The sequence below is a fragment of the Equus przewalskii genome, chromosome X, assembly GCF_037783145.1.
Source record: "Equus przewalskii isolate Varuska chromosome X, EquPr2, whole genome shotgun sequence".
Lineage (NCBI taxonomy): Eukaryota > Metazoa > Chordata > Mammalia > Perissodactyla > Equidae > Equus > Equus przewalskii.
The window spans coordinates 48,349,689-48,362,487 of record NC_091863.1 but is presented as its reverse complement, the minus strand read 5'-3'; the positions used below and the strand labels follow the sequence as shown (position 1 = coordinate 48,362,487).

General features: G+C 44.1%; 1 protein-coding gene across 29 annotated transcripts in view; it reads left to right on the top strand.

Moving 5' to 3' along the window:
- Positions 1–12,799, top strand: part of ARHGEF9 (Cdc42 guanine nucleotide exchange factor 9) — a 570,152-nt gene that overhangs the window by 511,651 nt on the left and 45,702 nt on the right. For 17 of the 29 annotated variants that reach the window (XM_070605606.1, XM_070605602.1, XM_070605605.1 and 14 more), the window contains 2 exons: positions 4,478–4,607; positions 11,343–11,474. In XM_070605606.1, the coding sequence (XP_070461707.1) occupies positions 4,478–4,607; positions 11,343–11,474 (262 nt within the window). The remainder of the gene's footprint in view (positions 1–4,477; positions 4,608–11,342; positions 11,475–12,799) is intronic. The other 12 variants (XM_070605604.1, XM_070605609.1, XM_070605603.1 and 9 more) reach the window with 1 other exon arrangement.

Sequence of the window (12,799 nt, the reverse complement as noted above, 5' to 3'; positions counted from 1 at the left end):
TTCCACCCTGTCTTTAATTGGTGTTAAATCACTAACCTTAGACTTGTTGGCCTAGATTTTAACTCTCTTCCTGATTAAGCACTCCAAGAAGAAAGAAGGCCTTTGCTCAATTTCCCTTAGCTTTCTGCCTGATTGTCATTAGGCCTGTTTTCTACTTTCATTTGGCTCCATTGCCTGCTTTCCTTGGAGCTGACTTCCAGACCTAGTTACATAAGGCTCTGGGTATGGGCCAGTTGGTTTTGTTTATGTCAAGCTTCTAGGCTAATCTCTGGGTTCATTTTTAACTTGATATTGTTCCTTTAGCAAATCATGGGTCATGTGCTTCAGTTGTCTGGAGCCCTGGACAGATATCAGATTTGAATCCAAATGTGGTGGCACTGGACTCTCCCTTTGTGTGAACAACAACAGAGAAGGTAACTCTGCCTTCCATGCTCTGTTTATTGTGAGGGAGGCAGGTAGAGAAGGACCCTGCAAATGAAGACTCTGCTTCCTCCTCCCTGAGTCTGTTTACTAGCTTGGGGATGGTGGAGGTACTCATTAGACATGAAATTTGGAGGTGACTAAATCTCACTTGAAAAAATTTAATATAGCTCATTTCCAGAACTGAGTCCCAAGTTTTCTAAGGATGCATTTTCTTGTGAAAGCTAATAGGACACTGAAGAACTTCTACTAAAATTAAGATATTTTAAAAATAAACGTGAAAAATATTTATGGTACCTAAAATGGAAAAACCCTTAAAGGAAAATCTTTTAGTCAGATTTCCTCATTCTGTGGTTGGAAAGACTGAGAGGCCCAGAAAGAAAAAACAACAAAGAGCAAAGCAGGGACACAAAGTGTGGACTGTGGTCTTGGAACCTAGCTTTCTAAAAAGCCCTCCAGGTGGTTTTCATGCCAAGGAAGGTTTGTGAGCCATTGTACTAGCCAGTCTGGAGGGCCTCTTTTGGTTCTGCCAGCCCATGATGTCATGAGCCTAAATGCCCTCCACAGTTATACTTCATGGTGCTAAGTGACCAGAAGCAGCCACTCTTGCTGCTATTATATGTAAATCTCAATGGAACAGGCTTCAGACTAATGGTTTTAAAGCTGGGATATTCAAAGAGTAGTTCTCAAATGTTTGGGGTTTTTTTTTGTGTGTGAAGAAGATTGGCCCTAGACTAACATCTGTTGCCAATCTTCCTCTTTTTGCTTGAGGAAGATTGTCACTGAGCTAACATCTGTGCCAATCTTCCTCTATTTTATGTGGGATGCTGCCACAGCATGGCTTGACAAGCAGTGATAGGTCTGTACCTGGGATCTAAACCTCCAAAGCTGGGGTTACCAAAGCAGAGCACACAAACTTAACCACTATGCCACTGGGCCGGCCCCTCAAATGTTTTTATATCACAGCTCATCTTCCACCTACTCCTGAGTATCCATTCCATGGAACCTAACAAGAGGCTCTAAAAATCATACTTGTGGACTGATGATATTAATTAGGTAAATTATATATTGCATAACTGCTTTTAAGAGCCCCAGAAAGACCATTTTCCAAGCACAGCCAAAAGTTATGTTAGTTTCTTAGGCCAAAGCAACTCCAGGGCTTTATTGGGATTAGTGGTAGCCAGTAAGATAAAACATCTGCCTGAGATTTGCCATTATTGTGCTCTTTCACCTTGTGACTGGAACCCTACTTCAAGGCCTTCTTGCCCTCTGGGTCCCTGGTCCCCTCTCCTTCTACTCCCTGGGCTCCAGAGTACTGAGAGAGTAGTTCAAGCAGTGCATGACTACATCAATTCCTGTCCTCCTTCGGGTGACCTGTTGGGCCCAGCACTACCCCCAGGCCATGGGCCACCCCTTTTGACAGGCCTTAGAAAGCTGTATCAAGATAGCAGCTCCTGTGATACATGTCAGGGTAGCTTGGATCAGAAGGGAATTAGGGGATGCTGCCAGCCTGAAGGCTTAGTCAGATAGGTGTTCAGATAGGTAGGTCTGAAATGCAGGCAGTCAGAGTGGCCTCTTAAGGAGAAGATTAGATGGATGGAGAGTGATAAATGTAGAATAATACTACCTTTACTTACAGAAGGGTGACTTGTCCTAAAGCGAGTGGGGTTTGTTAGAGATGGGGACATTCCACCTCTAACCATTGTGAGGAAAGCAGCCAGCTAAAAATGACTAAGGTTGACTCGCAGTATGGCACAGTGGCAGTGATGACTCCATGGCTGAGTAGTACATGGGGTCAGGCAGAAGTAATAAGAATTCTCATGCCAGCACTGTCCAATAGAACTTTCTACAATGATGTAAATGTTCTATGTCTGTGCTATCTAATATAGTAGCCACTGGCCACATATGGCTATTGAGTACTGAGAAATGTAGCTGGAGTAACTGAGAAACTAAATTTTTAATTTTATTTAATTTTATTTAAATGTGGCTAGTGGCTGCCGTATTGGACAGTATAGCTGTATGCTTTACCTCCCAGAAAATGTCTTAAGGCATTTTCCTGATGCCCTCAAATCAGAGAGAGGAATGGCGTGGGAGAGAGAAAATGGGCCCAAAGAACAGAGATACTTATTTATGTCAGCAGCTTTTACACTGCAGCTACCTGTTCTATCATCACCCTATTACCCTGCTTCTAAGTGGCAGATTCAGATAGTCTTTCCAGGGGGACGCTTTGACAATGTTACAAAGACCAACAAATCCCCCATAGGCTAGAGCAAGAAACTGTGAAAGGGTGAAATGGAACAGGAACAAGTGTAAACTTTTGCAGTTGGGTCTAAGAAATCAACAGTTCACGGACAGACTGAGAGAGATGCGGCTTATAAACAGCATGTTTTAAAGAGACTTAGGAAGTATTAGTCGACTAATTAGTATTAGTATTAACCTCAATATGAGTCAGCAGTGGGATCCAGAAGAAAAACTGATAATAGCTAACATTCATTAAGGCTCAGAATAAAGAAGAGGGTTTTTTTTTTTTACGACTTGTCTTGAGACAGAATAGACTGGTTAGGAGATATAGTGAGCATCCTGTCACTGGAGGTGATAAAATGCAGTAGCATTTGAAGACTATAGTCTTGCAGGTGTGCAGAGAGCAGACTAGAACCAGGGAGGCCAGCTAAGAGGAGGTGCTATATGGTATCTGCCCTGAGATTTAGAACTGCCTTCTCTGTACCTATTTGGTCCACTACCCCACATTTCAATGTAGTAGGAAAGAAAAAGACAGTTGCTGCATCTTTTTTTTTTCCTCCTCTCTTCTTTCTGACTGGTGCTGGGACAGTGAGCAGGTTAGTGACCACAAGGCATGTTCAGCTTCTCTAAGGAAAAGATAGTTAAGACTGTACCATAATTCATCCTCCTGTCTTCTCAGTTTATTGTAGCTTTACCAAATGTCTGGGATCTCACTTTCAATCTGCTTCCCACAGGAGCCATTTGATTGGAAATCAGGTCAGATAAGTAGAGAAAACTGGGCAGGGTGATATAACCTTCAACAAGTGGGCCATCCAAAGTCCTGGGAAGCTGGGCCTAGGGTTGCACTTCTGGGACTGGAGGTTTTGAGAGACAACCCATGTGATGTCTATACTAGAAAAATGTTTGGTCTCTATTAATAATACTGCTAACATTTACTATGAGCCAAGAGTAAAAGAGTTTACATGGATGATTAAACCCTGAAGAAATCCTACTGTAATTTTTCCCATTTTACAGATGATGAAGCTGAGTCATTGAAAAGATGAATGAGATTTTCCAAAGGTCATACCACTAGTCAGTGACAAAACTAGGGTTAGAGCCCAAGGAGTCTGGCTCCAGATTCTGTTCTTAACCACTATGCTACATCCTATCTCTATATTGTACAGGAGGAAAGGTGTGGATGGTATTTCACACTGACTTTGGGCAGAGTTTCTTACAAATAGGTGATAGAAGAGATGATAAAGTGGTCCGGACCATTCCATGTGTGAAGCTTCTTTCTTGATCCTTGGCTGGTTATATCTGATAGGACACAAAAATAATGGGCTAAAAAAAGATAGGAGTCTATTTCTCTTTTCTATAAAAGAAGTCTGCAGGTAGGTAGTCTGTGGCTGCTGTGTGGCTCCATGGTCATCACAGACTTGGGCTCCTTCCAACTTTCTGTTATCTTATCTTTAGGAGTATGGACTTTGTTCTTATGGTCCAAGATGGTTCCTAGAACTTCATCCATCACATCTACATTGCAGTATCAGGTTTAGGTAAGGACCAAAGAAGGGCATGTTATCTTCATTAAAGGAGGTTTCTGAAGAGTTCTGCCCAACACTTCTATTTACATATCATGGGACAGAACTTAGTTACATATTCACCCCTTACTGTAAAGTATATAAAATGTAGCCTTTTACTCCATGTAGCATAGGTTCCATTTGAAAATCAGGGCTGTGTTACTAAATAAGAAGAGGAGAATGGATGTCAGGGTTGCCACTGAGCACAATGGTTCTCTGGTACATTGATTCATCCAACTTGTACTTTTGTGTCTTCACAGTGACTACAGGTATGTGGCAGCTGCTCTGGCTGTCATGAGAAATGTGACTCAGCAAATCAATGAGCGCAAGCGGCGTTTGGAGAATATCGACAAGATTGCCCAGTGGCAGGCCTCTGTCCTAGACTGGGAGGTAGGATCCTTACCATAGGGGTAATGGGGAGTCTGAATCGCTTAGCCAGAACTTCCCATCATAGCCACGGATGAACAAAGAGATATTAGATTTGAAGAGCAGCAGGAAGGACTTAGATTAGAGCCAAGGCAAAACATCCTGTTAATGAGAGGTGTTATGTACTTGAATAGCTTTCTAAGAAAGTTGAGAAGGATTTCTAAGAGGAGGATTTCTAATTCTAGTAGGATTTCTAAGAAAGAGAAATCTTTGTAGCAATACTTCATTAAGAAAGGAAATGTTCATCTCTTTGGGTGTTGCCAGAAAACAGTTGGGTTGACTCAGTAGCCTTTCAAAGCTTTTTGAAGTCCTTGCATTTTATCATCACCAGGTGAATACCTAGATAAGGAGGTGTATGTACTAATTCACTCCCAGACATGGAATACAAGGTTGGTTCTCTGATGCGGGCCGTCCAACATACTTCTTTTCCTGTTGGTGGGTTCACCTCACTCTGACACATCTACTGGGTCTACTGAAGCCTGCACACTTGAGGCCACAACCATCATCCCTGCCAACTGACAGACCAAATTCTGTTTTTTGTCATCTGCTTATAAAAATAATCCCTGACAGCCTTTCATTCCATTGAAAACAGCCACAACTTCTCTGAACTCAGAAAGCCTTCAGTGGCTGAAGTCACTAAAGACTTCCCTTCCTAGATGCTCCCTTGCAGAGGATGTACACAGCCTAACGAATAGATTGAAATTTTGCCTCTGTAATGCCACTGCTCTGTTGAGGTTCCTGAGGTTTCTATTCAGCAGAAACAGAGCTGTGAATTATAAGGCCTTGCAGGTACCTGTGTGTTGAGTATGCTATGTAGTGTTTGTCTCTTATCCCCGCCAAGCGAACCCGGAGTAATGACATTTCGCATTTATCTCTCAGGCCCAAGTTGTGAAATCTGACAGTCCACAGGCTAATATAACCAAGATGGGAGAGGCTGGACATGCTACCAGGGAGGAAGTGGCAAACTTAAGCCTCATGGTTACAACATAGATGTTGAGCCAGCTCCCCATTCCACTGGCCTCAACTCAGGTATCATTTGCTGTGATTGAGAGGAAATATCTCTCTAACATTTCAAGCAGTTTAGCACATTTCAAGGGGATTAGGCATTGGCCTTACAGACAGCTACTTAACCAAGGTCCAGGAAAAATCATCTTTCCTTTATCCTGCTACCTCTGTTCCTCCTTAATGTAGCTGGCTAGAAAAGACTACAATTCTGAGCAGCTGGCATATTTTTGAGTCTTATTTGAAGGATAATGTCCCCATACAGTGTAGAAAACAACAGTGATTCTTTGAGATGCAGAGAAAATGATGATTCTGTATAAACAGACCCTCTTGCTCATAAGAGGAAGCCAGCACTGGCCCAGACTTATTAGGAAATCATAAGTTCTCCTTCCCTTGTGTTTGGTTTGCTTTGGCTAGTTGCCTGATCAGAGGCAGGGGGCTGGATCAAATGACGTCTAGCAAGCCCATCAACTCTAAGGCACTCTGAAATTGTGGCTAGTTAGCAGGCCTCTTTTTTCCTACACTTGGCAGTGTTCTCTGTAAGAGGATGTTCCCAGCAGCGGTTGTCTTCCTGTTCTCTGGAACATCTTCCCTCCTCCCAATACCTGGAAGATCTAATTCCTCCATGTGCTCTGGGCCTCCAGTCCCTGCAGCTGGGGCCATGGGGAACCAAGAATAGCTTGAAATTCCTTGGCCTGTCCATGGAGCTTCATTAATACCAAACTTGAAAGCACTGAACTATCATTTAAAGACTTGGCATCTCAGAAGGAATTTCATGTGTTTTTGTCTGGGAGTGAGGGTGGGAAACAAAAAGGCAGTTCTGAACGAGGATTGATAGGAGAAAAATTGCTCTTCTGCCTCCTTTGTTAACATGATTGATTGGTCCTCTGATCTCATCCCAGCCTGCACAACCCCGGCACCCTCCTTCTTGACAAAGCTCTTCTTCATCTAAATTGGTAAGAAGAAAAATTCCTTATGGTTCCCTTTTCAGACTCTGGGGTCACTGTGGAACTTACCAGCTCCAGAGGGGTTGCCTTCTAGGAAGCCTTTTCTCCAGCAAGTCCTGATGGGTATATTTCAGAAGCCAGGTCTAAAGTATCTGTCACGTTTGCCATATCTGGTCTTAAAGACTTCTAGAATGTCAGAGTAGCCAGGGCTCTTTGGGGACTCCCCTAGAACAACTCTGGCTATGCTTGTGCACATGCACACCTGCAGATAGACGTGCACACACACACACACACACACACACACACACACACCTTGTAATGATGGTGGAAGTCTGAGATGCTTATTTCTGACCAAGGCCACACAAAGCTAAAACTTGAATCTAATCTGGAGATTCCCTGTGTAGTGTTCTTTTCACTACTGCACAGCATACTCTTCTAACCTTCTACTTCCCACAGCCAAATTGCTTCCCTTTGTGATACTACAGGGACTTGTTTTTGCAGTAAAGGGTCCATATCTTAACAAGACAATAAGACTGCCTTTGGGGGAAAATCCAAATCCCAGTAAGGTTAAAGGTGGATGAGTGCTGAGGGATCTCCCTCAGAAAACCATAGGACGTTTCCATTCCATGACTTGCTGACTCTTGGCAACCTCACCGGTGTCTTGGTATAGGTTCTTTGTAAGTTCCACCTGCCCAAGCAGTTAAACTTGCAGAGAAAGATCATGCCAGCTTGCTGAGGGCTGCTTTGGGCAAGCCTTGCAAATGAAGAAAATGAAGCAGTGCTTTACTGTTTCTGCCACTCTCTTGCCTCCCCCAGATGTTTGAGCAAACAGGGTGGCTGTCAGAAGCAGCGCATGATAATTTTAGCTTAATTTGTCAAATGAGAAAGAGGAGTTATAGGGGAAACCTTCAGAGATTAATCTGCCTTGAAGAGGGATTGGGAAAGAGGGTGGAGGGTTGGTGGCATATAGGCAGTTGATGCCTGCTCAATAAATCAGAGCATCTGGTGAGAAAGCAGAAGGTCTTGCATTATAGCCAGGTCTGACCCACCCCCAATTTATTCCGTGAACATTCTGGGTCTTTTTGCCCAACTTCGTTTACCACCCCTGGCCCCTGCCAGCCTATGGGGACTAGAGTTCATGAAGCAACTCCTGCTCTGTCCCACCCCCCAGAACTCCTGAAAAATAAATGGATGAGTGGAAGTGTCACCCATACCTCTAAGTAATAATCAGTGCCTTAGAGCAGCTTAATGGAGCAGCAGGGAGAAGAAGCTATTCCCAAGGACTGCAGTTTCTGGGTAATTTCCATTTCTAATTTCTCTGACCTGAGGTTTCGTTGAGCTGTCACTTTGCCACCCTTCACACTCATTAGATCCACTTGAGACGAGGGGAGAAGGAACATATGTCTGACAACTTCTTTTTAATAGATTTTTCTTCTGGAGACTTTTACCAGGACCCCAAGTTTGTAACTCATGTTTGGGAACTTAATTGTATATGGTTGTGATTTCCTCCTCATGACACTCTGCCCCTCACTGCTGGTTATGTAATACCCAAGAACCTGTTACAGTTTACCATTGCATGATTGAATTCAAAGAAATTGGAGAAAACGCAAAAACCCAACGTGATGGAGGCAGAAAAAGCATCTATTTAAAAGGTAACGTGGTTTGATGAGGCATACTTCTGGGACGAGGACATCAAACGTGGAGCTGGATGGATTTGTTCTTTCCCTGCCCTCCTGTCAGTAGGCAGCATTGAAAATGAATTGTATGAAAAGGATGACGCTTCCCTTGTCTTTCTGTTCCTGGATCTGCTCAGGCCACAAACCTACATCAGACAATCAACCTGTAATTAGAATGGAGTGCTGGGCATTGGGATATTGAGATGAATGAGATGTGGCCTTGGCTATCCAGTCGGGGCAGATAAGTTCCAGGCAGAGGGAACAGTGTGAGCAAAATCCTGGAGGAATGGAAGAGAATAGAAGACCTGTGGGGAAGGGGGAAGTGGTAAGGAATTGTACTTTTTGGGGCAAGACAAAGAAATGTGTGGTGCAGTTTGGGCAGAGGAAGAAAAGGGTGAGAGCCCTGAACTCTGAGAGGGCTGTTTCCCTTACATGAACTGATTTGATGCTCTCAAGCAGCCATGTGATGTGAGACAAACAGGAACCTTTGTATTATCACCATTGTCCAAATGAGGAAACATATTGAGAGTGGTTAAGCTACTTCTCAAGAGCACATAGTGAATTGATGGCGGCACTGGGCCTAGAACCCAAGTCTTCTGAGATTCTTGACTCAGAAATCTTCCAAGGCAGCTGGTTGCTCCACTAAGGGATCATCATTCTGCTGTGGTTTGGTGGTTTAGAGCGTGAACTTTAGAGGGAGTCTGGCCTAGATTCTTTCACTTTGGGCAAATTACTTCCAATATCTCTGACCTTAGTTTTAGAGATAATAACAGTGCATTCCTTATTGGCTTGTTGTGAGTATTAATACGAATATGTGGCACAAGATATATGGCACACAGTAATAGTCAAGATAATGACTATCACTTATGTAGAGCTTACAGTGTGATGTGTACTTTCCTAAACACTTTATATATGTTAACTTATATAATCCTCACAATAGCCAGATGAGATTGGTACTGTTATTATCCTTATTTTAAAGATGAGAAAACTGAGGCAGAGAGAGGATATATGAGTTGCCCAACATCAGTCAGCTTGGAGGGCACAGGGGGTGTATTTTTTCAAGTGTTTTTTTTTTTCTCTTGGTGGAGTTACATGTGGCAAGTACTTAATATAGAATTAGCATCTCCTGGCTGGTACAGTGGGTGGACCACATGACACCGAGTAGTCCTTCTGATCTGATCATCCTCAGTTTAGCAAGAGGTGCCTTTAAAAGTCAACCTGGCCATCTTTGTAGGGCATTGGCCCCTTTTTATAGCTTTCTTTCACTTCATACATATTCAAAATGGACTGTGAGTCATCTTCCTGGCCTGCCTCAGGGTGGAGCATAGCAGACTGGTACAACTCTCAGCTTCCCATCCCTCTAACAGGGAAGCCCTGCATGCCTACCTCACTCTGAGGCCTTCCTCTCCCAGCCCTGGACCTCTGGAGGTTCTGTGCTAGTATGTAGGCCCCTCAAGGAGGAGTGTTTACCTGAGTTCTAAGGTATCCCTGAGGTGCAGTCTGGAATCACAGTAGTATCTCTGAGCTTTCTTTCTGAGGTTGTATTACTAGAATATATTTACACTGAGCTCCCATTTTCCTTCTCATCATTTAGACTGGAAAAACGTGGTATGCTCAAGAATACCATTTCTAGCCACCCCTCTTTTTGACCCACTGCCCTACCTAGGCTTTTTGCCTGTGATTATTTCTAGGGGTATGCAGTGGCCCCCATCTCTAACTTTGACTTGAAGCTTTTAGTTGCAAGGCTGAGATCTTAGCATCAGAGTATTAGGGCTAGGACCTTAGAGATCATCCTCGTATACCTCATTTAACATCTGGAAAAACTGAGACCCAGAGAGAGGAAGGGGCTGATTCTCCAGTGACTTTCTGGCCTAGAGACAGCATAATGTAGTAGCAAGAGTGAGTATACCCTCTGGAGCTGCAGAATTGGGTTTGGGTCATGAATGTCTAGCTAACTAGCTAGGTGACCTTGTCTGATCACTTTACCTCTATATACCTCAGACTATAAAATGAGAGCAAGAATATCCACTTCCCAGGGCTATGGTGAGGCTCAGAAGAGATAGAGAGATAGAGTGAAAGTATGTAGCACAATGTCTGACCAATATAGGTGCGTAGTAAATATTAACCCTCCTGAGTCCTGGGGCACTGTTCTTCATCTCCATCTTCACATAGGTCCTGGATTGGGCCTATGGCACACTCCTGTGCCCATGGCCTTTGGTGTGGTTTGCCTTGTGTTCCATGAATTCTGAGCACACATGTATTCATTTCTTCCACTGAGTTGTAATCCACTTGAGAACAGAGGCCAAGTTGGGTTCAGCATCTGACATATACCCCACCATACCTCTGACCTGGCAGAGTTACCATAAATAAAGGGTCCTTGGAAACTGTATAATTGAATTAGCTGAAAGTCGGGTGGTGTCTTGGAGCCTTTTTTGTGTCTTACTCTATATAGCAAGGAGGAGAAGTGGCTTCAGGCTCTCTAGGTAACAGTCCAAGGAAGCATGCGGTCATAAAGTTTCCTATTTAATCAACAGATTTTAACTAACTGAGAGGAGAAAAAAAAAACATTTTTAAGAGGATGAGTGGATTCTCTTTCTCTCTCTTTATTATCATCTGCTTCTTGCCTCCCCTGTCCCCTTTTACTTGTCTGGGAAGCCGAGAGACTTCTACCACCTGCTCAGATTACTCTTTAGGTATAAGACTAAGAGACTAGAGCTGGGATGAAAGACTGAGTCAGAAAGAGAGACTCATAGAGAAAAAGAGAAAAGGAAAATGAAAGACAGAGAGAACCAATGAACCTCATGGCAGCTGGTGCCTCTGGGGCCAGAGGGCAACTTGCATAGAGGGACTATAACAGTCCTGGGTGGTGGGGCCCCTTTGGCCTCAGGGTAGACAAGAGTATGGGTTTCTACAGCTCCTGGAGCCTTTTAAAGATTCCCAAAATTCCCTCCCTCTATCAGGCCCTTTCTGTCCTCCTCCTACCCCAGTGTATGCCCAGTCCTAGGTGCCTCCAGGCAGATGACAAGGCCATCTCTCCCGCCTGGCTGCCTCTCACTGTCACATGTCCTCCCCAGGGTGAAGACATCTTAGACAGGAGCTCGGAGCTAATCTACACTGGGGAGATGGCCTGGATCTACCAGCCCTATGGCCGCAACCAGCAGCGGGTCTTCTTCCTGTTTGACCACCAGATGGTCCTCTGCAAGAAGGTAACCCTACCCCCTTCTTCCCTGAGGGAGATGGGCACCTCAGGGGGCACCGGCCCTACCCTCTGCATCATCCCCAGATCCCAGTGAAGTAGGCTAGAACTGCTGGGTGAAAAACAGACAGGAGATTGGAAGCAGTTCCATATCAGGATCACTGGTACAGCATGAATATCACAGACAGGGCTGGCTTATGGGCAGTGAAACTGTAAAGTTAGTACATTTTGTCTTGGTGTCTTTTTTACTCTTTATTCTCCTGACCTTCATAGTGATCCTTCTCAGTCCCTTCTATCCACAGCTGATGGCCTGCTAGTTTGCACCAGTTGTTAAAAATATTGAAATATTTCTATCCCAGTTGGTGAACATTGGCTTCCCTAAGCACCTCCCCCTATTTTTACTCTAATGGCTCTGGCCACCTGGCACCTCACTAGCCTAGGAATCAACAAGGGGCTTCTTACTTTTGCCCTGATAGGTAGGTACCTTTGTGGTACAGGAATTTCTCCTGTGCACCTACCCATTTTCTACACAAGGTGTGTCACTTCCCAACTGTGCTCTTCTCCACGCTCCCTTCTCTGTAATCCATTCGAGGGGAGGTTTTGCTCTTGCCATTGACCCCTGGCTGAATCAGTATGAGTGTTGGTTTCTTGGTCTCTTCCCCTTAGCAGATAGGAGGTTGGTATATGTTGTCAGCCTGATCCCTCCTGATAGGATACTATTCTCCCCATCTCCTCACTCAGGATAGGAAGTTCAGACTGCTTTTGGCTTCAGGGACTGGCTGAGAAGAATTTGGGGCCAGGGAGAGTAAAAGAGAAGGGAAAAACCAAAGAATGCTTAGAGTGACTTTCCAAATTCACCGTCCTACCTTTGGCTCTTTCTCCATCATCCAGTCCCTTTGTTCTCTTCTTCACCTAGTAGCAAATGCCTCTGAAGAAGAATGCTGAGTCATGAAACACCAGGTTAAACACTGTCATTTTTTCAAGCCTGGAACACGAACCACACATTTGTTTTTAAGCCCTGTGTGTGCCACACCTTCCATTAAATCTTTGTCCATTTGCCTTTGACAGTGGATTGAAGGAACATGTTGAGCTTTGAGTCTAACTGCCTCAGTGTTTGGGGATAAGCTTTGGATGCCAGCTCTGGAACCAATAACTGGCTAGTTAATGGGTGTAATAACTTCTTTGATCTGGAGCTGACCCTGGAAGAGAGAACTTTTATGAATCTGGAATTTGGCCAAACACCCAAGTCTCTTCTTAGCTCTCCCTAACTCTTCCTAGGACTTCTATCAAATCAGGAGGCAGGAATTTTGAGGGTTAATTTAAGCAGCCAAGGAA